This window comes from Colossoma macropomum, unplaced genomic scaffold (genome assembly GCF_904425465.1).
Source record: "Colossoma macropomum unplaced genomic scaffold, Colossoma_macropomum, whole genome shotgun sequence".
NCBI lineage: Eukaryota > Metazoa > Chordata > Actinopteri > Characiformes > Serrasalmidae > Colossoma > Colossoma macropomum.
In genome coordinates this window covers 43175-70162 of record NW_023495726.1, presented here as the reverse complement: position 1 = coordinate 70162, position 26988 = coordinate 43175, and the positions used below count along the sequence as shown (strand labels likewise).

Genomic DNA, 26988 nt, shown 5'->3' with positions numbered 1-26988 from the left:
CATTTCGTTTACTTTATCATCAAACATGCAAGGTTTAGCATTGTATGACACACTTACTGTTGACAAGAGATGGCACAATACCACTTTTTCTTTTCTGATGCTGATATTGAAACCTCAAGTATTAACAAATATTTATCCAAATTCTTTCTTCAATAGCAAGCCTTAAAATGTGCTCTTTTTAATTTAATCACTTTACTTGAGTTGGTCAGCTAACAACATGACATCACACAGTGTGAGTGAGTGCTATTTCAGGGTAGATTTGTTACAGTCAGATTCATTGTTTTACTTCCTCTCATATACCATCCAACACTCTCTGCTGATATAGGCTCAGTACTGATACCCATTATTGCCAAAATGGCAGGTCTTCAGTTCAGCTTCATTGAAATTCTGGTTTAATATCACTAAATGTAACCGCTGTGACTTTGTGGTTGTGTTTATTACAGAGATTAAAGGAAATACCTTAGTGCATTTTCATAAATGTGCTGATAATTCTTGTTTCTTGTTTGTTAGATTTTGCTCTGTAGTCAAACATCATGACAGAATAACAAAGGCTAATGTGTCACTTGAATTAGCCTGGCAGCTAACATGTCAAATATTCTATAATGGCTTTAAATTGGGCTCAGCCAATCAGACTTTATCTGTTTTTTTTTTTCTTTTTCAAAAATGCTGTTTGTCACCACACCTCTGAACAGTTTTATTGGAGACATGTCCTGCACTTTCTTCTCAAATACCCTCAGCTAGGGCCTCGCAAAATCATGCCAAAGAAAAGACATCTCAATCTCTAAGATCATTAATGTCAAACAGACATTGTTGTGCCTTTAGCTATTGCGTGTCCCTGGGCAGTAACACAGGTCATCTATGTGGTAGATTTGGCCATGTCAGTTATGTCACCCCGAAGCCTTGAAAGTTCTCCAATAATCTCCAGGGAGTCAACTTTCAGCAGTTCTATAGTGATGGAAAAACCTAGTTCCTTTACCACAAATCACATTGCCATGTCTGGTAGGATAAATCAGAGGTGGACACAAACAAGCCCTGATAAACATTCCGTATTAAAAGGATGCAAATTTGATTACAGGAGATTATAATTATATGCATTCACCCTGATACTTGGAGACTTCAGTCATGCCCCTACATTGTCAGAAAAAAGGTACTTTCTTGGTATATTTTAAAGGTACAGTCACTTTCATGAGTTAAACTTTTAAAAGAGAAAAATAACTTCAATTGAATAATGTACAATTACATTCCATAACTAAAGGTACTGTATACATACCCCTGAGAATACCAGCCCAGTGAAAGCAAATGTACCCCGAAATGTTTTGTTTACTCAACTGAGATGGCTTTGAACAACAGCAAGAGTTATCCAAACTTTTTATATTATTAACTCTTCAGAAATTGCAGAAAAACAGAAAGAACCGTTGTGCTAAACTTATTCCTGACACTGTTAAGTGTCTCATTTCTTCTAGTGCAGCTTAACCTCTGCTTTGGCTTCAGGGGAGGCATGAAATCACCAAAAAGCCTTGTCCCACTTTATTAGCATATATTGATTAATTATGTTAACCAGCACAGTTTACTTAAAGCACTTACCGTCTGATTATTTGGGGGATTTGTCCAGGTGCAGGGGCAGCATGTCAGTGTCACCATCATCAAGAATAATATACATTGTATAACTTCATTTGTGCATATATTTTGAAGGTTTACCAGATCTGCTGCTGAGTGTAATGGCTTCGTTATTTGGTGATTATTTGTAACTCAAGGGCATAGAATATGATGATGATGTGCTATTTGTTGAGAGGCGTGCGCACCTGCCCAATTTTGGGACAGTTGGTATTTACTCACATACACAATTTATACCAACAAATTTAGTGTTTACTTGGCTTATGTGAATTAAGTTCTTGGGAAAGTTATTTTTACCCAAAATTTGCCAATTTATTTATAAAGATTTCAAAGATTTTATGAATGTAATGAGTTATTTTGCTAATGAGGAAGTTACATGTTACAATTAAGTAAATATTGAATTGAGAATATTACTCTCAATTTCTTCTGCATTAGCTTGACTATCATTATTGTGTAAGTAGCATTTGCCTACCACTGACCAATCAAACACTGTATAGAGCAAAGACTCTCAGAATATTGGATAAATGTTGTATTGTTTCCTAGTTACTTCTGTTTTGCTAACTTAACTCGATGCCTCCCAACATGTTTTGGTATGCAGTTAGCCATGAATCATTTCACTTAAAAGAAAGTAAACATACATGTTGTGTTTTGGCTTTTATAAGCAATTTTAATCACCAATAGCATCAAATTATTACATGATTAGTAACCTGTGTGCAGAAAATCAAAATCACTCAATGTAACTTCATTTCCATGGCAATTATTAGAGTACAGATAAGTAAACAGTAGATACATAGATAGAGATGCACCGACAGAGAGGCATAAAAGTGACACTCATGTGAAATGGCATGAATTATGGGTAACACTTTCTATGAATGTCACATCTGTAAGCATCTATAAACACATTCATAACATGTTATAATGCATTCATAAGGCATTATAAACATGGCTATAAATATTTATAAAAATGCATTACACGTTATAGCCATGCTTATTATGCATTATGAATTGTTAACATAATGCATTATAAGTACTGTTCATAACAAATTATAAGAGCTCATAAGTTGTAATTGTCCGCTGTAAGTAAAGTGAAGCGTACTGTACAGATGTTACAGACTTCAAATGTCAGAGTTTAAACTAGTGCTGCCATCAGTAATGTTTTTGTACATGGTTTGCTGTGATGTAATGTAACATTTACAGTGAGATGCTGGTTAAGAAAAGCACATTATAGAAGTAATTCTAGGCTGGACAGCCTGTTTGGAGCATCTGAATATTCAGGACTGAAGCCCCGAAGATGCAGCCTTAACAGCACCTGCAGTGAGAAACAAAATACTGGAAATCCCAGGGTGTAAATAAACTTTGTGTTTGTCTTTAAACTCTCCAAGCTGGGACTTCTTTGGCACTGACAGTATAACATGTTACTAACACTACTTGTAATGCATTATATTAAGAATTCATAATGTATAATAAACATGGCTGTTAAGTGTAATTCAGTGTAGTTCATTTTTATAAATATTTTTAACCATGTTTATAATGCCTTATTAATGCATTATAACATGTTAGAAATGTATTTATAGATGCTTACAAACATGACATTCATAGAAAGTGTTACCAAATTATGTCGTTAGCATTTCTTTTCTAATTTTAATGTCCATCTCTGAAAAATGACAATATGTATCAAATAGTGAAACATATCGTTACACTCCTAATTTACAATATATAGAAAACATGTAAAGACTTTCAGCAGGAAGTAGCAGGAAATATATATATATATATATATATATATATATATATATATATATATATATATAATTGGTGGTCCCTAGTTTTTATACCGGCTCTAGATGATCTAATACCTTTCATACTTTGTCAGCCGCTTTAACCACTTTACCTTTTTTTGGATGGGCCAAATATTACATTATTGGAAAGGGTTGCTTTAGAATTTCCAGCTTCTCTTGGAATGTAATTTTCCCTTTTTTCAGAGTGTCATAGATCTTGTCCCATGCCTCTATCTCTGAGCGCAACAGAGCTGATCTGGTACGGATGAACTGAGAGTCTTCGCTTGTTTCTTTGTTTGCCAGACTCTTGCTTTCTTTGTAAATGAACCCAATATCCATACCAATGAAGAAGACATTTAGAGTGATAAACCCGGCCCTGGCTGCTTTTGACATTGCCAGAGGAGTGCCCTTAGCCAGCTGACCAATGTCAGGCAGGTCTGCAGCAAGGCTGGGGATGCTGCGAGTTTCACTGGCTTCCTGAAGACCCACACCAACTACCCTCCTAATCACTTTCTCACTTCTGAGAGTTTTCACAGCTGAGGCTCCATCAATGGCATTACAAATTTTTTCAACTAGACTTCTAGTACGGCATAGTATTTTCATATTTTCAAGCTGTATATTAATGTAATCCAGACCCAGATGTGTTCTAGGATGCTCACTACTAGCTGCATTCTCTAGACAATCTAGAACCTTCTGCACATCCTCCATCATTTTTTTAAAGATGTTGTTGGCTTTATTCCTGTGATATGAGTTGACTCCCAATTCAGTAAAACCTGTCACTAAACTGTTGGCTCCGCTGGTGACCCCCAACCCAATCCCACTGATTGTGAGGCCCAAGGACACCCCTGCAGTGACAGGGGCAAGAGCCAGGCCTACGATGGACAAGACACCTCCTACAGCACTCACTGAACTGCCCGCCACAGTGGAGATGCTGGAGCCCTTCTTCATTTTATCCAGCTCTACTGCAGTCCCCTCTAGATCTGACAGGAACTGGAACATGCTGGAGCGACATCCACTGTATGTCTCAAAGAAGTGCTCTGTATTCTCACCAAATAAGTATGTCAGCCTGAATGACTCATCCATTCTGAAAGAAAGGAAATAAGTACTGAACTCAGTGCTGGTTTCAATCTAATAAATGATATATGCAGCTGCTTAGGGCCACCAGAGGACCACCTAACTTATAGTCAATTACTGTATTATATTAGTTAGTTGGCTCAAATGAAGGGAAGAAACACGTTTATTAATGTATCAAAAAAAATACATATCTGGAGCTAAAAAAAAGAAAAGACGAGGAGAAAAAGCAAAATGATAAAGGTATGTTTTTTATGGTGATAACATTCTATGATTTGTTTTGGCTTGTATTTGGACAACAAGAAAAAGTGGATGAGAGGTCTGTCTAACAAAGCAGGTTCAACTTAAGCTACATTCACATTACAAGCCTCATTTCTCAAATCCGATTTGTTGCTCAAATCCGATCTCTCTGACTTGATGGTTCACGCTCGTTTAGGTCAGTGATTCAAATCTGTCATTAATGTGAACGAACCGGCGTCCTGAAATGACCCGCATGAACACATCCTACTCAGTAACGTCACGTGAATGAATCACGTGCATCATCAGCACAAACTAACGAGCAGAACGAGCTTCGCTGAGAAGATAATTAACTCTGATCAGCTCTCAGCTTCATTATTAGAGCGAGACGAAGGTGAAAAAGGTGAGATGAGCTGCTTTTCCACTGTTTACAGGCTTTAACTTCTGTTCGGCGCTGCTGCCATGGTAACGCTTAATGATGGTCACGCGCAGTGGAAAAAAGCACATGAATTCCGATCTGAGCGTCACATTAAGGTCTCATGGCCACGAATCGGATACGTATCCGATCTAGGACCACATATGAAAGTAGCTCAGGTCAGATTTGAAAAGATCAGATTTGTGTGTCCACACAGCTCTGAAAACATCAGATCTGAGTCACATTAGGGAAAAATATCAGATTTGTGCCACTTTAACCTGGTAATGTGAACGTAGCCTTAGACATACTTTCTTACAATGTTTCAGCTTCAGAAATCCCAAGAAACACAGCCATAGTTCATTCATTTACAACAGCGGTAAACAACTTTCTCTGTTAGTCCTACTGTGAAGGTTATCAGTCAGTCAAACTTACTAGAACCCCAGCTCATCATCCAGTCATCAGCAATACACAACTAGCCAGTTCTAACAGCTAGACAGCTATCGATAGTCACTGTTATAATCTGACCTTTTCACAGTAGTTCAGTTTACAAGATGGGGGGGGAGCCCAGACAAATCCTACTTAGCACCCTCAAAAGACTAAGATCTGCACTGCCTGAACTGTTGAGTAGGACAGAGTGTAAATGCAAAACCATCCAACAGGACAGAGACTTCACACATCTTTCAAATAACAACAGTTGTTAAACAGATGAATCTTACCTGATTTTGCTCAGTTGGTTGAAATGGTCAGTCATATTTTCCATGGACCCACTCATATTCCAGCTGAACCTCAGTGAAGGATTTCTGTTTTCCCACATGTAATAAATCAGAAAGCTTAGCTTACGCATATTTTAGGGAATAAGAGAATCACCTTTTTCTAATAAAGTGTCATTTATATCAAAGATTAGGGTAAAAGGAGGGAAGTCGTCCCACAAAGTATGATCCACTAATACTTTATAATTGTACAATCATACTATGACTTTGCAAAATAGCAACAAAATATTAACTGTGTATGATATAACTGTGTGATAATCACTCACTTCATGCTTTCGCAGAGCTGTTGTGTGATGCGGATGTATTTGTCCAGCTGGAAGGCCAGGACATCCACGTTGTGGAGGCTGGGTAAAAAGAAAGCTCCATCATCTCTCTTGAAGTGAATGAGGAGCGGGCACACGGTTCTGGCTGTTAAGATCACCGATCGTGCAGTTGCAGGGCTCACCCCCCTCGGCAGGAAGATCTCATCTGTGAACACAAACAGCGAGGTGACCGCTAGCTTCTCCACTGCATCCAGGAAGTGATGAAGTTTCTCCAGCCCCTCCAGAGTCTTCTTCAAAACTGCCCCCAGCTCCTTCTTCAATTTCTGTCTTCCAAATCCAAGATATTTTGTTAAGATTTTCCCTGTGCGTCTTTTAACGTTTCTCATCTTCTCGATCTCCGATTTCCTCGACGGGTCCATTTTGGTTCTCTGTCACAAAAGTCCTTCACTGTTTTGATGTAGGTGAGTGTGTCCAAGATGTACAGATGTTTCTGTCGTTCCTCTCTGTGCCAAAAAGAGTGGTTAGTGAGGGGAGCACTGCTATAAACTGACCATCCTGAGATCTTCAAATATCTACTCACTGAGGGTGGAAACTTAGCTTAAAGCGTAAAGGTGTGCATGTGCTTTTTAAAAAAATAATTCATATACAACTCATTTAAAATGCTTAGCCAAGCTTTTCTGCAACCCTTTGTGGTTGTATCTTTAGTTATATTATCCCTAAAAATGACTGAAACATGGAAAACACAAACATTTCCAGTGCATGGCCTCCCAAACCTGCCAGCGGGAAACACTGCTGTGCATATTACATCAGCCTAAGACCACATGAAGTGGACAACAAGAGAGCCTACAGATGAGTAAGCAGATGCAGAAGTGGGTCATTCTACAGAAATGTCCACTTTTCTATCTCTCCTAGGAGTCACTGGTGTTACTGATCCTCATTGGTGTTACACATAATAAAGGTAACATCAGTGATATTTTTAATGAACAATGCATTTTACTAAATGTCTGCTACAGAGCATCAAACCACATGTTGTCAATCATGGAATATCCACCAAAATATGTAATTTAATCCATTTGTTTTCTATTTTTTCACAATTACCTCAGAATAAAGTCGGTCACACCAGTGACTTCAGCTAAAAGCTTCATATGAAATCATGAGCTAAATGAGAAAATCTCTGATAACTGAAAGACTCAGTGGACTCGCCATGTGCTTTTCTTCATAGATCCTCAGAAAATAAGTAAAAGGAGGTCAAGTGATGTCATCAGTGTGACTTTTATTTCAAAATAAAATTTTGTTATGCAGTAACACCAGTGACACGACTCCTGGGGACAACAACTTTCATTATATATTTTATAATATTTATTTGCCATTTGTTGTCTTTATGTCATTGAAATCATATATTTCACAGTCATGGATAAAATACTGTAGTTAAAACTGCAGAAAAACATTCACACATGACTGTGAGGACGAGCTCTTCTGTGGTGCTTGGAATTCTATATGATTGATTTATAAACAAATATTGCTAAATTGAGGCTCAAGAAGATATAATTGTTAAAATAACTTGTTGTTTTATTTTAAAATATAAAAATTTGTAACCCTAACATGTTTTTTTTTTTTTTAAGTGTAATATATCTGTAAACGCTAGGGACACAAAAATGGATGTATCTGTAGAATGACCCAAGTACCAGTAGTGGTGTGCTTCGGAGTGTCAGCTCTGATGTGTCCAGGTATGTGTTATAGTCACGTTTTTTGACAAAAACAGAGAAAACAAATACTGTGATAACATGTTGCTGGAGGTTTTTAGCCATCAGGTTAAACATACTCTCTGAGGGTACATTGACCATTTACATGGATCAAACTACAACCTTGACAACACTGGATATGTAAAATGGACTTTAACTTTAAAAAAAAATATATACAAAAATGCCTAAATGCAAAATCTCAGACCAGTAGTTATAAACCAGTACGTATGTATGACCAGTAGGGCTGCAGAACATTTCTGATGTAAACACTGTCATTTTACTACTTTTTGTGGTAATTCTGTTTTTCTTTGCATCATTATCGAGTTATAGATGAAAATGGTTTGGATGATAAAATTTCATTTTACACTACATTAACCAACTTTTTGGAATCACATTCTATCTTCTACTGCATATTCATTAACTGTGAAATTTCATTTTATATAATAAAGTTCACAAATCAGGTTCAGGGTTCAAAGAGGGGTAAATTATGGCTACTCACTTCCAAATGACAAATGCCTGAAATTTCTTTCTTTTTTTCTGCACTCATGGTGCTTTTTTGCTTGTGGTTATGACCTCTATCCACAACCTCACATAACCTGTTTTAGAAAAAAGTATGGGATGTTCCAGTACGTTCATCGACTGTTTATATTTTTTGTATATAATCATGAACATGCACCAGCCATTTGGCTTCATATAGAAAACTTCGTATAAAATATGTCTTTTTTGTACATTTTTTGTGTAATGCTTTGGTCATAGGACTTCCTGCAAGTACATCCAACAAATTACAACCTGTGCAAAATGCAGCAGCAAGAATATTAATGCGGGCTAGAAAACAGGATCATATTAGACCAGTTTTAGCATCACTGCACTGGCGGTCTCTTTTTTAGAATCGACTATAAAATTTTACTACTAGTTTTTGAATCTCTTAATGGTGTAAGAGATAAACATCCGTCAGGTTCCTTCTGTAAATTAAAAAAAAAAAAAACAGTTAAAAACTTATTTCTTTACTTTAGCATTTAACTAGTTTTTTATTGTTTCCTTTGTTTTTACTGGAATATTACTATTACTTTTATGTTCTTGTTGCATTTTTTTATTGTCTTTCTTTTTTTTATTTACACTTTTATCCTGTGCTTTTTAATTGCATTCATTAATATATCCATTTTCTGCTATTTATTGTTTGTTTCTTATATTTCGTTTTTATTCTTGATTTTCTTTTCTTCCTCTGTTGTTTTTACTTTGTACTGTGAAGCACTTTGAGCTGCATTTTTAATGTATGAAAGGTGCTATATAAATAAATGTTATTATTATTATGAAAGTGTTTGGACGTTTTGAAATGTAATGCCTCATGTCAGTGGCTCATTTGGCTACATTCAGTTGGAAAGTAGCTGTGATCATGAGTTAAGGAAGCTAGTACTCTAGCTAATGAGCGCATTAAGCAGGCATTCAATGCTTAAATCTACTTTACAGCTCTCTCTGCATGGCTCTCAGAATCCGACTGAAAAAAGGATATAATTGAGAAGTACAATTTTGCTGCTCAGTTTTGGAAGACTCATCCAGCGCATCACCGTTCCTCCTTTTAGGGCAGAGATTTAGGGCACCAACGTTATCTGTTATTTTGTGTCTCTTGTGCCCAGATTGTGGCTGAGCTGGTTGGAGGCAAAAACTTTTATTCTTTCGAAGAATTCTAGTGAATCTTGGATCTTGGATCCAGGGGTGATACTTACAAAAGTGGTTGGGCAAAACATACTGTTTCCAGTGTCTGGCTGAGTGATGAAATTCACTCCACTGACTAAAACTGCCTTTCATGTCATGCTAATGACATGTCTTTACATACCTATTCTGAGGTGGGTAGTAACTAGTTACATTTACTACTTCAGTAGAATATTGATGGATTTACTGTCCTGAGTATTTTCAAATGATATTACTTCTACTTCTAAGTGAGTAAAATAATCTTTTTATGTTTTAGTCTTTCATACTTAGTTACTAATTCAATTTTTTTTGTGTGTATAATTTCAATAAATTTTGATAGTGTTAATATTTGTACTACTTTGTGTTTGGTTACATCTCTGACAAAAAAATCCCAAAAAGAGAAGCACAGAGCCACACAATCATCCTGTCCTGATAAATGCTGGATGCTAAGAAGTTCCACTGCAGTACTCAGGACTTAAGTAGATTTTCGACCTGCTTCTTTTGTATTTCTACTCAAGTTGTTTTGAGGAAGGTACTTTTACTTGTGTAATGATTTTATGCAAGTATCGAAACTTTTAGCTGAGTGTTGATCAAGAACAGTGTCAGTGTTTGTTTTGATGCTGCTTCAGTTGGTACAGCCTCAGTAATATTCGTTAGCTAACATCTCTAAAGAACATCAGGCTGCTTTCAAACCCCATTTCATTTACTAAAGACCCACCCCTGTTTGTTTGTTTGTTTGTTTGCTTTTTGATATCTCTTTCATTTGGTTCGGATTGTGGACTGCAAAGGCTAACGTAAACCAAATTACATACGTGGGTGTTTATTTATTGATCAGAAGTTTTGCAGGGATGCAAGTGCTCTGTAATTCTCATATTCACCGCCGAGAAAACAGAGAAACAGAAAATAGAGACTTACCATCTTTGTGGATACCAATTTAAATTTAACTGATCAGGTCGCTGATGCTTGGCCAAAAATATGCTTCATGTTGTGCCAATGTGCACATCTGAATCATGTCAATTTAGGTAAAGAAACCACTGTAAAGAGAGTAAAGAGCAAACTGCCCTGATGATGATGATGATGATGATGATGATGATGATGATGTGGACAAGCAAATCACCTTCTATAACCCAACACACCCTCATGCTCTGTAACCCTGTGGGTTAAACTACCAACCTGGTTGTTGTATCCATTGGATGGACCTTCCACTGTAGGACACCCTGGGAAGTTCTTCTCACTTCGTCAGGTGTATATCTTGAGGTGCTGAGCTTCTCTCTGGAGCAGAAAAGAAGTTTCCACAGACTGAGGAACAATTGCTAATAGTGGAATTAAAATGGCTGCATAACTCTTGGGGACAACCAAGTAGATTCCTGATGATATTTATTCAATTCTGTTTCAATTCCTTATACTTTTAATGCTTTCAAGCACTTTTAATAACAGATAATAACAACAGACACAGTCACAAATATGTATCTGAAAAATGCCAGGAATTTTCTTCTTATGTTTTCACTTGTGAAAAGATAGGAAGTACAATAACACAACATATTGAAATGATGAGATTGTAATGATAAGATGTGCACTAACTAGAGTCCAGTGTTGCTGAAGAGTACTGAGGCTAATGAAAATGAATCCTGACTGCAGAATACAAAACACTGGCTGAGTTGCCAAATAAGTCTATTTTTATTCCTCTCTGTTACGTTGTTTTGCAACCTCTGCTGAAGTAGTGCTGACAAGATATGATTGTAATCAACACTGGAAAACCACACAGGAAACATGAATATGCCTGCACTGTAACTGAATGCATAAAAGGGCCTTTTCAAGATGTTAATGTTAATGCAACATGCCAGATGATTGGTGGAGGTTCCTAATGGTGTCCTGTGATAATCCATCCCATGCAGCTTGAATATTCTTACACAGTTCCTGCAGATTTTGCAGTAGAGGTGGAGTGTTGGGTGGAGTGTTTTATAGGGTGTCCAATAGGATCCCACCATTTTTTAATCAGGGATGGTCTGGCGATGCGGCTGGCCATGGCACAGTATCTATGTCTTCAAGGCAGCTCTTGAGACAGCAGCAGTATGCAGATGAGCGCAGTCCTTTTGGAATAGTGCACCAGAGTTTTCCTTGCCACTGTCACCATTAGGTTGCTCATGGGGGGTTCGGACCTGGATTTTTCTGTAAAGCTGCTTTGTTACAATGCCTGTTGTAAAAAGCATTATATAAATGAACTTTGACTTGACTCCTCTGTTCCACTCTTGAACTCTGGAATGGAGGCTGAACCAATGGATGGTTCAGCAACTAATTTCTCTCCTTCTCAAACAATTCAACTTTAGCTTGGAGGATATTGATACAGTGTTGAGTGCATTCACATGTTCTGCAGCACATCTGTAGTTTGGTCATTGCTCCATTAATCGGCCTATGGTCTGCTGTTTTTCTATCATTACAAAAGAGTGCCACTGTCCAAACACCTGAACACACCCCTCAAGGTCTTTTTTCTATAAACATTTGCTCAGAACCAAAAAAAATGCTCTTGACTCCATTCGGACTCCTCTAGAATCCCATACTTCTTACACAATAACTTTTCTTTTGAGCATACTTTGTATTTTGAACACAATTTTGTAAGGGCCCAGCCTGCGCTGCCGGTCGCCAGCAGAGGGCGACGGCGAGGTGCCACAAGTTCAGGGAACTCCAATTCCCAGAAGTCCTCGGACTGATTAGGCCCAACCTGGCACACCTGAGGACTCCTCTACTTAAGGCTGGGGCAAACAGCAGCCCTTTGTCACACCTTTGTAAAGGGGTGACTGGTATGGTACGTAGCCCAGGTGGGTATTTAAACAAAAAGAAAAGGAAAGGGAAAAAAGATAAGAGGGCTGGAAAAACAAAAGAGAGAAATTGCCCCAAAAAGAAGGATAGAAGAATAAGATACGGTTCCAAGCTATACAAAAGTGTTTGCTCCACAAAGCTGACCTTCCTCTCATAATCACAGAGCCAGTGTTTTTTGTTTTCTGATGATCTTTTATTTCACTTTTTCTGTCTCAGCCTTTGTTTGAGCTGCTTTCAGCATCCCCTTTGTTTGCCATTTATCTGCTGTTTCTAATTTCCCATTTGTTGAGGTGTTTTTTCCCTTGTTCACCTGTGCTTCCCGGTGGTGCAGCAGTAACTCCATGTCCAGGCCTAGCAGACCGCCAATTGGTACATTGGCAGTTCGAGGCTGACTCTGAGCCACCTCAACCCCAATGTGCACAATCACTCAATCTCTGTGATAAATTAATTTAAGACCCTTTCTCACAGGTTTTCCTCTCTGCACTTGGGTCCGCCTCCCTCCCGTCCCATAACAAATTTATCTAACATCAACTTTAAATCTCCCTTAAATATATGTCTGTGAGCATATGACGGACACATCTGTAGATTTTATATCTGACAGGAACCCCTCTGTGTCCTTTGAATCCATCGGGGGACCATTGGGACCAAAATCCCGAAAAGCCAAGGATGTTGCCTCACCCTGCTTGGGTCGGAAAAGACCATTCGCCCACATCCTAGACTACATTCTAAGGAAAATCCTACACAGACACGAGATAAACAAACAAAAATGGACTTCCTTTTTGGCACTTAAGTTATTTTTCTGGAGGTCATTGCAGTCAGAGAGGGAAACCCATCTTCCTGCCGACTACGCCAAACTGCTGTAAATCTTTATCTTTTCTAAAAGGAGAGAATCAGGAGGGCACAGGAGACTGGAACATGGTGTTATTGTAGTGCACTGAAGCCCAGCCTTGCCTAAATAACAATTCTGACAAGAGGGTTTATACAGTGCAGATGTTAATGATTATCTCTGTTGTAGTAAGTCAGGAGACACAGAAGTAAGTAATCCAATAAATAACTTCTTTGAAAACAGACCTGGACCAAAGTCAGTATTTGCGTTGATAATCATGTGGACTAGCATTTAAAGGAACAGAGACTGAACATTGACACTCAGACCAGTCATAGAAGTGTATATCCCAGAACACAGAGACTTAGATCTTGGATGTTCTGCTTCAGTTTTTGGTGCAGTGGCTTTGAGATGGATGTGTATGTATGCTGGATGAGATGCCCCCTTTTGGCAGGGAGCTCTTACCCATGAACACAAACAGTGAGGTGACTGCTAGTCTTTCCTCTGCATTCAGGAAATGCTGAAGTTTCTCCAGCCCCTCTGGAGTGTTCTTTAGAACTGCCCCCGGCTCTTTCTCCAAATCATCCCATTTAGAGTGTGCTGTTATCTGGGTCAGACCACAGATAAACAGTGCTTAAAGCTTTTTATCTTTGAGAGAGAGGAAAAAAAAAATCAAGCTCCACTTTTGCATCAGATCTGATATAGAGCTAGATTTTCTTCTCTCTCTCAAAGATTAGTTTTGTTTATCTGATGGGGACAGTTTTGGTGGTCTACCAGGTCTTGTAGGCCGTTGTTAGGAGTCCCATTTTCTCTGTAGCTTTTAATTAGTTAGTATAATGAAAAAGTTGTATTTTATGGTTGTGTTGACTGGAAGTTAATATCTCAGGTGATTTAAAGTAATAGAGGTGTCTCAGCCACACTGGGCAGGTAAAATCTGACTGATGTGCAGCCCCAAGCCAATTTCAAGCTGCAGCTATTTCAACATGGCTCAGTAGTGTGGGTGAGAGTGTGTCTGTCTGTTTTACCATGAGTGAAATGGGAAGTTTATATGGGTGTGATAGTTTCATAGTTTTCAAGGGTCACATGCCAATGTGGCTCAAAGGTCTGTGCCTGGTGACGGTAAAAAGTGTTTTAAGTCAGGTTTTAAAGAACCTTTTGTGAAAACACTCATGTCTCAGCTCTTGTACAATCAGACTAAGCTAAGCGGCTACAGAGACCACGTTACTCGGTGGGAAAGTTCATGTGACATTCAAAATTACACGTTTGCAGCTGCAGTATACTACAGCCACCACTTTACTGAACTGTATGTTTATGTTCTTTTATTTGACAAAGATTAAGCTTCAACTCACACTCATTCACTGTTTTGGCTTCAGATTTAGGGGCCATCTTAAATTCACTGGAAGACAAACAGTTTCTGTTGGTGGTGGTGGTGGTAGTAGTAGTAGTAGTAGTAGTAGTAGTAGTAGTAGTAGTAGTAGTAGTAATTTGTCTATGTTCATCTGGACACATCATCAGTGAAGCATCAGCAGATGTACTTGCAGAGATTAATAACTGCAATTTTTTCTTCCAGGAACTTGCAGACGGTCCTTAATTCTGAAGCAGACACAGGATTATTGTTATCTTTGATCTTCTATCAATACCTCTGTAAAATTCATTCTTAAGTTCCAGCCAGTATTACTATCATGTAAGTATACTGCAGCATTAGCAACACTGGATGTGTTATGCTTGAGGCAAGTCACAAAAAAAGTCTTACAATGTATGACTGCTGATATATTACTGAGGCCGTAGTCATTTATGCACTGATTTGTGTTAATAAAGTGCTGTTTTATTTACATCAGAGAAACTAATAACAGTTTTATTATCAGTCCTAAAATAACAGCTTTATTTTGCCGAAACTACAAATCTCTAATGCACAAAGCTCCACCTAATCCTGTTCTCCACAAACAGGATGTGTCCATGGTGATAACAGAAAATAAGAGCAGATCTTGTGATCTGTATTTTATACACAGAGCTTCTTTCAAATAACAGTTTAAAAGTACACCAATGGGAATTCCCAGCCCATGTTCATCAAACATATGGGAGAAACAATTGGCACAACATAGTGCTAAGACATTTTGGATGAAAAAACTTGACACTCAAGCACTGATGTCCACAACATTGTCTGAAAGCTGCTTTGTTTACTTTACAATTTCACTTTCCTTCAAGAAGACCAAAATGAAAGTGTTTACTTTATTAGACTAAACATTTTATTTGGAGGCAGTCAAAAATAATAAGCTGAGAAGTGCATTTCATAATACGCCACGTCGCAACACTTTCACAAGTGTCTAAAACTGCAAGAGAATCATATCTTGGCTCAGTTTTCTGATAATATTTCGCAAAGGCCTCCAGTGTTCACCACCCCTAGTCTCGGAGTCAGGTTTTATTAGCTCATGTAAGTCTATTGCACATTTACACTACAAAAAAATAATGTCTTAACATGTGAAAACTTCTTAAATGTATTAATAAATCTAATATTTCTCATTATGAGACTGTTGTAAGAATATTATAAGATTATTCCACCTGTTTCTGTACATTCTTACTTGTTTTAAGTAAGTTGTTTGGCTGGAAGGAAACAAACAGAAATAAATCTAAGTGCTGTTCTATAAACCACCTGTAGTCAAAGTACCTGTTTTTGGCATCTATTTGATACCATGAGTACACAGTCATGGAGACTCTTAATCCTGGTTAGATACAATCTAATCTGGGTTTATTATACAATCCTACACTCCTAAAAAGATGGTTCCTCAAGGGTTCTTTAGTAAAGGGAATGGTGCTATTCAGAAGCGTGAGTTCTACACAGAACCATTTCATGCTTAAATATTTTTTGTATGGTGAAAATGGTTCTTCAGATTGGTGGAGAATGTGTTGTGTATGATTTCTACATAGAACCTTATTAAAAATGGTTCTTTCTGGCACCAAAAATAGTTCTGAGGCTTACAACCATATACAACACATTCTCCATCAATCTGAAGAACTGTTTCATGCTTAAATGTTTCTTTGCATGATGAAATGGTACTACAGATTGATATGAATGTTATACATGGTTCTCTATGGCACCAGAAAGGGTTCTGCTATTTCCTGATAGCAAGAGGACAGTGGGCCACTGTTGGCAAAACTGGCGGTCCACTGGTGTTTGCTCAGCGTTTTCTGGGTGGCCCACTGGTGTTTAAGCAGAGTATTAGACAAAATTCCACTTATCATCGCTCGTTTTTTCACTCAGTCAAATTTCTTTATTTTTGATTCCTTCTTTTCTTTAATTATGCTTTGTAAATTAGTTTAGTAAATCATTTTAATCCAGCTCAGCGTCAGCAACATTTTCTATAAAATCACTTTACACTAGTACTAGTCATTTTTTTTTCTCGTAGTTGTTTGTAATATTTGTCTTAATGTATTTTCTGAAATAAAATTCTCTGTGCATTTAAAATCTGTTTGAAGAGATTAAAAACTAGGTAGAGCAGAGAAGTGGCAAACAGTCAGTGGGGTGCCGACCTTATCAAGCCACCGGACCGATATATGCTCACTGCCTGGGTTGTTGCAATGTCAAGCTAAATAGAACCTACAATTCTCTTTGCTAAAGAACTGTTGAAGAACCAGCTTTTTAACTACTAACCTGGTTGTGGAATCCACTGGATGGGCATTCAAAGCTGTAGGACACTCTGGTAAGTTCTTAGTTCAGTTCTTCTTCAGATGTTTGTCTTGAGATGTAGACAAGCGTACTTCTCTCTGGAGCAGAAAAGAGGTTCTTCAGACCAAACACAGTTTCTCACGTGGAACTGAGGGTAATAAAGTGGCCACATCACTTTCAGTTGGTCTTGACTGACCATGACTTCAATGCAGTTTAACTGCAATTCACTTCAATAACTTCTTTCAAAGTCTATAGAATTTTTCATAGATGGTCATTAAAGCAGTGTAACATCTGCTACAGATGCCAGAGGTTTTACTAGCAGTAAAATAGAAAACTACGTTTAAAATAAAAGATTGCACACTTACTGGCTGATCAGTCCAACGTTGCTCCTCAGGCTAACCAGAATGAATATCTCTGCAGCAGACTGCTTCACTTTAGTCAACAGCTGTAAAGTATTAATCTCATCAAGTTTCGCTTTCCTGTTACGTCACCTCTCCACCTCTTTCCGTCCACATTGTCAAGCTGCGCTGCAATTGGCTAGGGCTTCATCCTCAAACAATCTACCCAGAGACAACGATATAAATAGAAGACAGAAATTAAAATGGTTCTACAAAGAACCATCTTTTCTGAGTGGGTACTGTAGGATTGGCAAACCACAAGCACTGGCTAGTCTGACCATCTTAAAGAAACAATCTACAAGGGAATTAGTGAAGATTACCTCTCCAAAATGGCAAATTTAAGAGCGCCAAAAAGTTTATGCAGGCTGTTCAGAAGGTGATTTCTTGTGAACTGGAAAACAGAACCTACTCAAGTGTTACGCTTTTATTTTGCATTTCAAACTAAAGGGATCACAAGTATGATGCATTTTTGGGCTACTGTTAATAAAAAATAAAAACAGTAGACTTCAAGAAAAAAGTTGTACTGTTTAGAGAATAAAGTCTTAATGTTTAGAGGAAAAAAGTGGTAATATTTGGAGGATAAAGTGGGCTGACTGTAGGGGGCTGCCATAACGCGTTGGGGTCTCGGTTGCTGTACTGGCGCCGGAGCTCCACTCTCTCCTGTCTCTCTGTGGATCATTTTGATTATCATTCTCACTGTCTGTGAAACTTCATGCCCTCTTTGAACGGTGTGGAGATGAAGCCCCGATAGCTGTGTAGACGACCCTGCCTGAGATTCTCCTTCAACGACACAGACAGACAGTTTCCTCCGAGTCCGTCTGGCTCTTTATTCTAGATAAACACAGTTTCCTGCTCAGCCGTTTCAGCCGGTTCTTATACTAATAACAGGCTGGTGCTGATGTGCAGGAGAGACAGGGAGACTGAGTGTTTCTTTATGGGTGAATCGATATGAAAGTGTAACTCCACCAACTCACCACCCTTCATTTTAACACGAGGAGGTGTTGCCTTCGCTTTGCAAAGCCTTTGGCCACAATATTGCGACCTTTCCTGGTATTACTGCCACTTTAATGTCATAATTGACATTAATTAACAACTATTTTTCTCGAAATAGTACAACTTTATTCTCGATCATACTGTACAACTTTTTTCTCGAAGTATTACGACTTTATTCTCGAAGTCTACTATTTTTATTAACAGTGGCGCTAAAACGCCATCATACAAGTAAGGTAGGCTGTCCTACCTTTCATTGATTACTTAACAGATGTGACCAATTAATCATGTTTGAGTGCCCATTTTCAGCTAAAGTAGACGAGGCTGAAGTTGACTTCTTATTCACCAGCTTCTTGTTCGAATTTACCTGTTCCGCCTTAAATGGTACAGCAGTTACATTCTGGCGCCTGATAACGCGCTGCACCATTTAAGGTGGAATGGGAAAATTCGAAAATCTGACTTCAGCTTTGTTTTAGCTAGCTAGCTTGCTGAAATATGCCAGTTAGCTAAGTTAGCTGGCTAGCAATAGCATATAAGTTACAAGGCAAAGATTAGATAGCTAAAAGATTTGCTTAACCTATGTCAATTAGCTATCTTGTCTACCATGATGATGTAAGTGTGATAATGTGTAAATATAAATTTAGCAGACACAAACACATACCCAGCCACAACATGGTCCCCATGAAAAGTACTGCCAGAGAACTTGTAGAGAAGAGAACTACCACTCTGCAATGTCTTCCAGGTTTCTCTAACACTAGAGGGGCACTTCCAAAATGAATGGGTTAAGATGGAGCATTTGAGCAAAATCATAGTTTATAAATGCTTAAAGATTTTTTATGTAAAAGAATTCATTCATTCACTAAACATAGAATAGCATAAAGCATTGCAACACCGCTGCTATATTGTTGAGCGCATCTGAACTTGAGTTGTAGGAGTTTGAAACGCTGCCTCATGTACGTCCATGACGTCTGTGAGTGCGACCAGCCAATGAGCCGCTCTGCTCGCCAACCAATCAGCACTCAGTAGCAGTAATGCCAGTGTTCTGCTGCCCAAAACCCGTTCGTGATAGAAAAAAGGAAATAGGTGTAGTTAAATGAAATATGCTTCTACTCTGTAAAAGTAAAGGAAAGTTCTAGAAACTATTTAAACTTTTTTGTTTTAGCCATTTGAAATAACAAGGGAAATAGGAAGAGGCCAGGCCCCTCATTAACCGACTCTGGTACTGCACTATGTGCTGTTATCTAGCTAGCTAGCTACCTAACCTAGCTACTTAACATTTAAATGAACTAATGAATTCTTCAGTTTATACCGAGCCCCTAAAGAATCAAAGTGGAAAAATAGTCAATTTAATAAATCGTTCCCTCAATGTCACTAAAGTGTTCCCGACCATATAAAATGTGCACTAAATGCTAGCTAATCATCTATCTAATTGTCTCAGTGCTGTGTCTAATACTTGAAAATGCTACAGTAATTTTTATAGTCCTTTAGTTAGTGATGTGTTTAGTATGATAGGCTAAGAATAGTTCTCTATCTCTTTTGGGGGGCTACCCATTGGAAATCCCAATATTCAGTGTCTTAAACTTGACTTTTTTATTGACCAGTATGAGAACTTTGACTACCAATTACTTACAGTAAAGTCATTTCATATCTTTCTTCAGAACTGATATCTGTTGGCTGCATGGGCTGCTAATTGGGATATGTATATTTATAACGTGTTGAATTAGACTTACGATCAATATTTATCAGCTACTGTGAGGAATTTCACTTTAATTACTTAAAAACCTGGTATGATTGACTCAGAAGTGATGTGTGCTGCACGGACTACCTACCGGACATCTTAAAATGTGCCGAATTTGACTTATACTTAAATTATATCAACCACTTTGGGTGTGATTATACAGATTTATTGACAATGTAGTAGCTAGTTTTAAAAGCAAAGAGGACAATTTCTATAACTATTGGCCACTAGGGGTCTCTTTTCTTCAATAGCAGAAAAGAAAAGTGGCTCTGTTGGATGATGTAAAGTGGTCGATTTATTAAATTGAGGGAAGATTTATTTAATTAAGGGAATGGATTGTTAAACTTTCAGTTCAGTTTCAGTTTCAGTAGGTCCAAGCCCCTAGTAAGCAAACCAAGAGCAACAGCGGCAAGGAGAAACTCCCTAAGAGCAAGAGGAAGAAACCTTGACAGGAATCATCGCTCAAAAGGGGAACACATGCTCCTCTGGTCGACACTGAATAGCAGAACAATAAAACAAAAGCAAAGAGTTATTAGAACAGTGAATATAGAAATAACTAATGAAACATACAGTAGTGTTAAAAAAAACTAAATAAGCCTAATCATTAGAGAAGTATTCAAATGAGAATTATCCTTGATTGCGGTCACAACATGGATAACCAGGTATGTGTGTCTGTGTGGCAGGTGTACAATATTTAGGACTTAATCGTTATAAACTGAGGGAACAGTTTATTAATTGTAGGAACTTTTTAAACCTCTAAATGATGTTTTTCTACCTTGATACTTTAAGGGCTCCATTTAGTTTATCTAAATGGTAAAAAGTGGATAAATGGTAGGAGAGAGAGAGTTTACACAATGTTTTTTAGGAATCTCCATTTCAGCTGGAGGCGCTTTCAGACCCGCCTTGATTGGATCCAAATCAATTATCAGAGCAGGGAAACACATCGCTTTCCGGGCTTTAGGAATAACATGCTTTGTAATAATGCAGAATGACTCACCAGTGATGTTCACTGCTCAAAAGGAAAAGATGCATGATGATCTTTCATCTGTCAAACTTTTCTCTCAAAGTCAACCAATCCATGAAAGAATTCATCTGATAGCATAGAAAAAGCAGGCAAGGAAGCAGAAGAGTGTTTTTAGCTACACTCACAGTTAGCCATGTTTTTCTGTTGAACCTCTCTTGATTGAAGGAGCAGTTTGTCCTTTCCTGTCACGCCTCCGGCCGAGGACGCCTCCTCCACCTGTTCCTTTTTCCTCACAAGATCACTTAAGTCCATGAACGGTCTAGAGGACTCCAACTCCCATGAATCAGTGGGAGATCACAGAACTCTCATCCCATCGCCATCAACCAATGAACATTCATTTCAGCATTTCTCCTCACCAGAATTCTAAGCCATCACACCTGTTTGTCATTACACCCCAAGGGTCAGTTAGTATACAAAGCTGGGCTTCAGCTTAGTAATTTGTGAAGTATTGCCAACACCTTCCGTTGTGCACTGAGTGGTCTTTGTTTGTGTAAGTTCTTTTGTGTATGACCTGTTTTCCATGTTTCTGACCTGCCCCTTTGGTTTGTTTGCTGCATACTGTCTGAGACTTTCGTTTTTGAACTTGGACGTTTTTGGCTACTCTCTGGATGTCCCGTTTGTTTTGGTTCTCTCAGTCTCTGGTTCTGACCCTAGCCTGTTCTGACTACGCCCTCTGTACCATTACGAAAACCTCAAACTTCAACCTTGTCCTTTTATCTGTGAGCGTTTGATCTGTGTTGCCATTGTAACATTTCCAAACTGAATGATGTTGAAATCCTCTGGCTGGTGGGTCCCAAACGTTTAATCTCTAATTTCTACTGTAATGGCAGGGTGCCAAATTTAATTTTTATTCAATTTTCGACTTGAGTCATTATATTGTTTTGCTACTAGTAGCGGCTACCACAACTGATGAGGAACAGTGGCTAGCTGTGTCGCAACAGCCACACCGTAAACCACACGCTTACTAAACGTCTGGATGTATGCAAAATAATTATTTTTATTGGCTGCTCTCAGCATGGGGCCAACGTGAACGTACCCCACAGCTGGTTATTGAAAGCGTGTTGAACATGCGCAGTGTGTTTTTTAACTGCTCACTTGATTAGACAAGCACTGACGGGCCCCACGCTCACCAAACGAAAACTGCTAGGAGGAGTAGGTCGGCAACTGGCATTTACACAACAGGTACAGGAAGATATTTGGAATGTGTCGGACAGCCTGACCACTGTCATATGTAAGAAATGTGCCACAATTTTAATTACAAAAATATGTACATATAGTAGTTGTTATACTGAATTATTGATCATGTCTTTCACTGCTCCACAGCGACATCTGGTGGGGCCAGGCCCCTCCGGCCCCTAATGTAGAGGCGCCACTACCCTTTACAGACGCTCACACGCGTGACTGTTTATTGATCAGATGTTTTGCAGGGATGCAAAGCGCTCGTTCCAGCACTGCGGGCTGCTGTAAATAAGCAATAAAATGACATGCTTTTGATTATGGATTGTGGAGCACAACTTAATTTGGTAAGCGTCTCCATTTTCTGTTTTATGGTTTTAATAGTGGTGAATATGAGAGTAACAGAGCGCTTCCATCTCTGCAAAACGTCTGATCAATAAACAAAAACCCATGTGTGTAATTTAGTCCACTTCAGCCCTTGCAGTGCACAGTCCAAACCAAAGGAAAATATTAAATATCACAAAATCAATGCTGCTGTCTGAGGCTGCACTTACTGAAGCAGTTCATGATCAGATTCAGAGGTGGGGAGAGGAGCCTAAATCAGTGCTAAAGTGTTGATACTTGCATAAAATCATTACACAAGAACAAGTACCTTCCCCAGAACAACTTAAGGAGCAATACAAAAGATACGGGCCGAATATCTACGTAAGTATTCAGTACTGCAGTGGAACTTCTTAGTACATCTAGCATTTATCAGCATAGGAACTGAAGATTGTGCAGCTCTGTTCTTCTTTTTTTGGGATTGTTTTGGTCTAAAATACAAAGTTCCACAGTTAGAGATTACAGAGCAGTACAATTGTTGCCACCATCAAAACATACGATGATGAGCGATGATGAGTGGAATTTTGTCCAATTCTCTGCTTAAACACCGGTGGGCCGCCCAGAGAACACTGAGCAAAACGCCAGTGGACCACCAGCTTTGCCATCAGTAGGCCAACAGGGGTCCAGTATCCTCTTGCTATCAGGGATTGAATGTTAACGCTATTAACGTGTATGCTAGCAGCTTGATAATGAGTTGTTACTGGTCTAATTTTACACTCAAGAGAAAATATACACCTTGCTTACCTCTATAAATGATTGAGTAACTGTAACTTGGCATTTGTGTGAATTATCACTCTGTAAACAGTTCAAGTCAGCATCAGCTAGCTCTGAGGCAGTCATGTTGAATGCTAAAGCTATTAGAATGCACCCTCGCAGCTACAGTGGAGTTTTTTTGCTCTTATTTTTACATTCTACATTATTTTTTTTACACATGACTGTGAATAACTGTAGACACTGAGTGTATGTGTGAGTAGAAATCATCTTTGAGTCTAACAGATGTGTTACTATGATAGTAACGTGCATAGACGAGTGCTTCGGCCACCACTGCTATCATAATATTGTACTAATATTATTAATCATATTATTGTTCATTTTAAATATGGTAACTTTTTGAGACTTACTCAATTACTGAACAATGTACATGCTATTATTATTGCTGTTATCATATACAGTGATGTAATGCTGAAGTCAAGCTAGCTAATAAATGTAATTATAAATGTAATTTAACAAGGTGATAATTGTAAAATTAGTGATTGACACAACAAAATATATTCAGTTATGTGTCCTATTTCATATCCTGTATCATAGACACTTACGTGACTAATGCCATGCAGTACATTAATCCAGTGAAACTAGGCTGGTGTAGTCTTATTTTTTTGTGGTCTAAATGATCACAGGAAACACACTAGCGTATTTCCAATACTTTCCGTTAGCTAATGTTACAATATAGACACCATTATTTGCTCTTCAACAGGCTAAGCTGGCATTTTATATTCTTAATTAATACGTCAGTTTCCTACTTCAATAACATGAATCAAAAAAAGAGCTAAATGTAAAGTAAGAGGTGACTGGATATTTAACAGTCATGTACAGTGATGCTACAACATTGTGGTTCTAGTGTAGCAGCAGCTTTTCAAATCCAGTGCTTCACTTTATTTATCTCATAAATCTGCACTGATTGACCAAAATCTAAATAATAAATGTCCTTATTGCTGATAGCATGTCTGAAAAATCTCCTGATTCTGATTGTGACTGATTCCAATCATACATGTGTATATAAGTGTGTAAACACTCACTGCACTCCTGCTCCACATGTGGCTCAGCAGTGTCTGTGGTGACTAAATAGGCAGAAATGTTTCTTGCGCAAAGACAAATTCAGAAAATTGTGAATGTCATTATTTACATTGATATGGATTTGAATTAATGTTTTGAGAGAAAAAAAGAAAATGTGGGAACTCCTGACCTTTGATACCTGTAACGAGTGCTTTGAGGGTCTAAATGAAAATGTAAGGAGTTTAAAGTAAGTCAATAATGAAGTCACAACAGAGTCAGCAGTGTCTTTGCCAGATTTATTCAAAGAATTCGTCAGACAAACACAAGTTTTATGATGCTGAAAAAATGATCATGCAAAACATCATTGATTGAATATTTAAAAGTAAGGAATACATGAATGTAAAATAAATCAAAGACTGAAACATGGCTCTCTCCAGCATTCGGCCGTCTCTCTCTGTTCTCATTACACAGATAACAGTCTGCTACTGTTTGACCTCACAGCGACTCCAGCCACTCTCGAAAAAGCAGACTGGTTTAACTGACTAAACGCTCTGATTAATCCTTTTTAAGTTTGTCTCCTTTAGATCATTCAAGAGCTTTTGCCCAATCACCTTGAAGTGTTTATTTAAGCCTGAGTGCATAAACTGGACAGATTTGTTAATATGCCTGATAATATTCAGACAACTGTTCTTCAGTACAACTGATTACCTTCTGGACACAGCGTGACCTGATATTTATGACCGAGACTGCCATTGGGTCACAGACAGAGAGAGGAATCCTGGATCAATGAGCTGCCATGTTGGATTCAAATAGGATTTAAACAAACAAATAATAAATACACCAGGTGGAGGTAGAAATCTGGTTTTAACATGCATAACACATTCCTGTCATCATATACGGTACATGCTAGTCTACAAGTCACATGCAATTACTAAAACAATCTAAACTTAAGTAGTAACAGTGATCACAGCAAATCAATAGATAAGTGTAACCAAGAAAGAATAGATGAGTAACACAGTGAATATTAAAAGATATATAGGACAAGTATTCAATTTCAGTAGTACTTATATTTGACAAAATCCAAAGTATTACTTGTACTGTTATTATACTGTATACTATTATACTGCTAAGATTCCCAATGCAAAAGAAATTCTTTTTTTTTTTCTGTAAGTTAAAGATCTGTTGATGGAAAGTCATCCTCCAAAATGCTGATCAAATCAAATCAAAGTACAAGGAGTAAAATAAAATACATGACCTAAAAATTAAGTCAGGGTGACCTTAGCCTGTCTGCAGGTAAAGGTCTAAGTGTATAGGCACAGTGTTTAAGTATAGTTACTCTATACTGGTTTTCAGAATTCTCATTTTATCTGCTAATTGAGAGCTATAAAAGTAAATATAAGTTATTCTCCAAAATGCTCAACTCAAGGTATAATGAGTATAATGATAAGAGAAAAAAGTAAGTAAATTTGATATTAGCAAGGTTTGTGAAGAAATATATAACATAGATATATGTACTCTGTTACATTACAGTGTTCCCACAGATTTAGAAATGTGCTTTTGTGCTGTGGTGGCACATAAAAAGACATCAAAATAATATTTCATCATAATAACTTTTTAACTAATTGCTCTCGGCTTTACAAATGCACAGTTTTTCATTTAAGATGATGTAAATCAATTACATACAAATATTAATCACACTAAGACTTCATTCCCAGGCTTCATTTATGTCTTTAGAGCAGCGGTCACCAAACCTCAAATGTTCCCTCACCTAACACTAATGCATCTGATACAGCCAAACAAGGGCTATGTTCAAAAGTGCATTCTACTACATTAAACTACGCTACCAGTAATGTGCTATTTATTTTTTACATACTATTTAGTATTATAAGATGCTGTTTTGGCTGCAGCCATGGACTCATCTAGAGCAGGTGGGGCAGATTGTGATTAGAACTAGAGTGTACGGGAAGGTAGATCTCCAGGACCAGGGTCTCTGACCACTGCTTTACAGTATGATTTATTTTTTTGAATGATGTATTTTCTCCCCTGTGCAGCTACACTGTAACTTACTATTCAACATTTAGTTACAATTTTAAGGCAGCCTAAACACTAACTTTTTAAAGTTAAAACAACACCTTTATAGTGTAGCGTAGAGAAGAGAAAGCAAATTCAACATTACTAAGTATGTGCAGTAGCTCGCTAACTTTATACAAGTGCCATTGACCCTTGCTGCTCTCTCTCCTGCTGTCTCCTTCACTCCCGCTTGCTCTTATTAACCCCCTCCCTTGATGAGTTCACATAGTGATCAGCATCAAAGTGTTGTTAATTTGAAATGGGTAAATAAAATTGTGAATTTTGTTTTAAATTACTGATATATTTGGGTGGGTGTCCATCTACCTTGGCAAAACTGCCAGAGAACAATCTATAAAGGGAAACACTGCATTTCACCTTTTTCAATAATTTTGTTAAACAGATTGCAAGTCTTATGTATTTTATTAGTGTGCTTTACATTTTAAACTTTTTAAATTTGGTAGTCCAGCCAATCCAGATCTGCTGTTCTTGCCCAATTACTCATTCTGTTTTTCAAACTCTGTCAGCCACTTTAGCATTTTTAACCAGACTACTCTACTG

The 26988-nt window shown here is 37.9% G+C and overlaps 1 protein-coding gene and 1 long non-coding RNA gene across 2 annotated transcripts; both read right to left on the bottom strand.

The window, feature by feature from the left end:
- Positions 1-3416: 3416 nt before the first annotated feature.
- LOC118802883 (apolipoprotein L3-like) lies at positions 3417-6633 on the bottom strand. The gene is made up of 3 exons (XM_036563301.1): positions 6149-6633; positions 5829-5912; positions 3417-4473 (listed from the first exon to the last, which is right to left on the bottom strand). Exons 1-3 carry the CDS (start codon positions 6562-6564, stop codon positions 3525-3527), a joined length of 1449 nt encoding a protein of 482 aa, XP_036419194.1. The 5' UTR covers positions 6565-6633; the 3' UTR covers positions 3417-3524.
- A 4177-nt stretch (positions 6634-10810) lies between these two features.
- Positions 10811-17318, bottom strand: LOC118802884. Its single transcript, XR_005006792.1, has 3 exons — positions 17246-17318; positions 16866-17028; positions 10811-10848 (listed from the first exon to the last, which is right to left on the bottom strand). It is a non-coding gene; the product is annotated as an uncharacterized LOC118802884 (long non-coding RNA).
- Positions 17319-26988: the final 9670 nt, after the last annotated feature.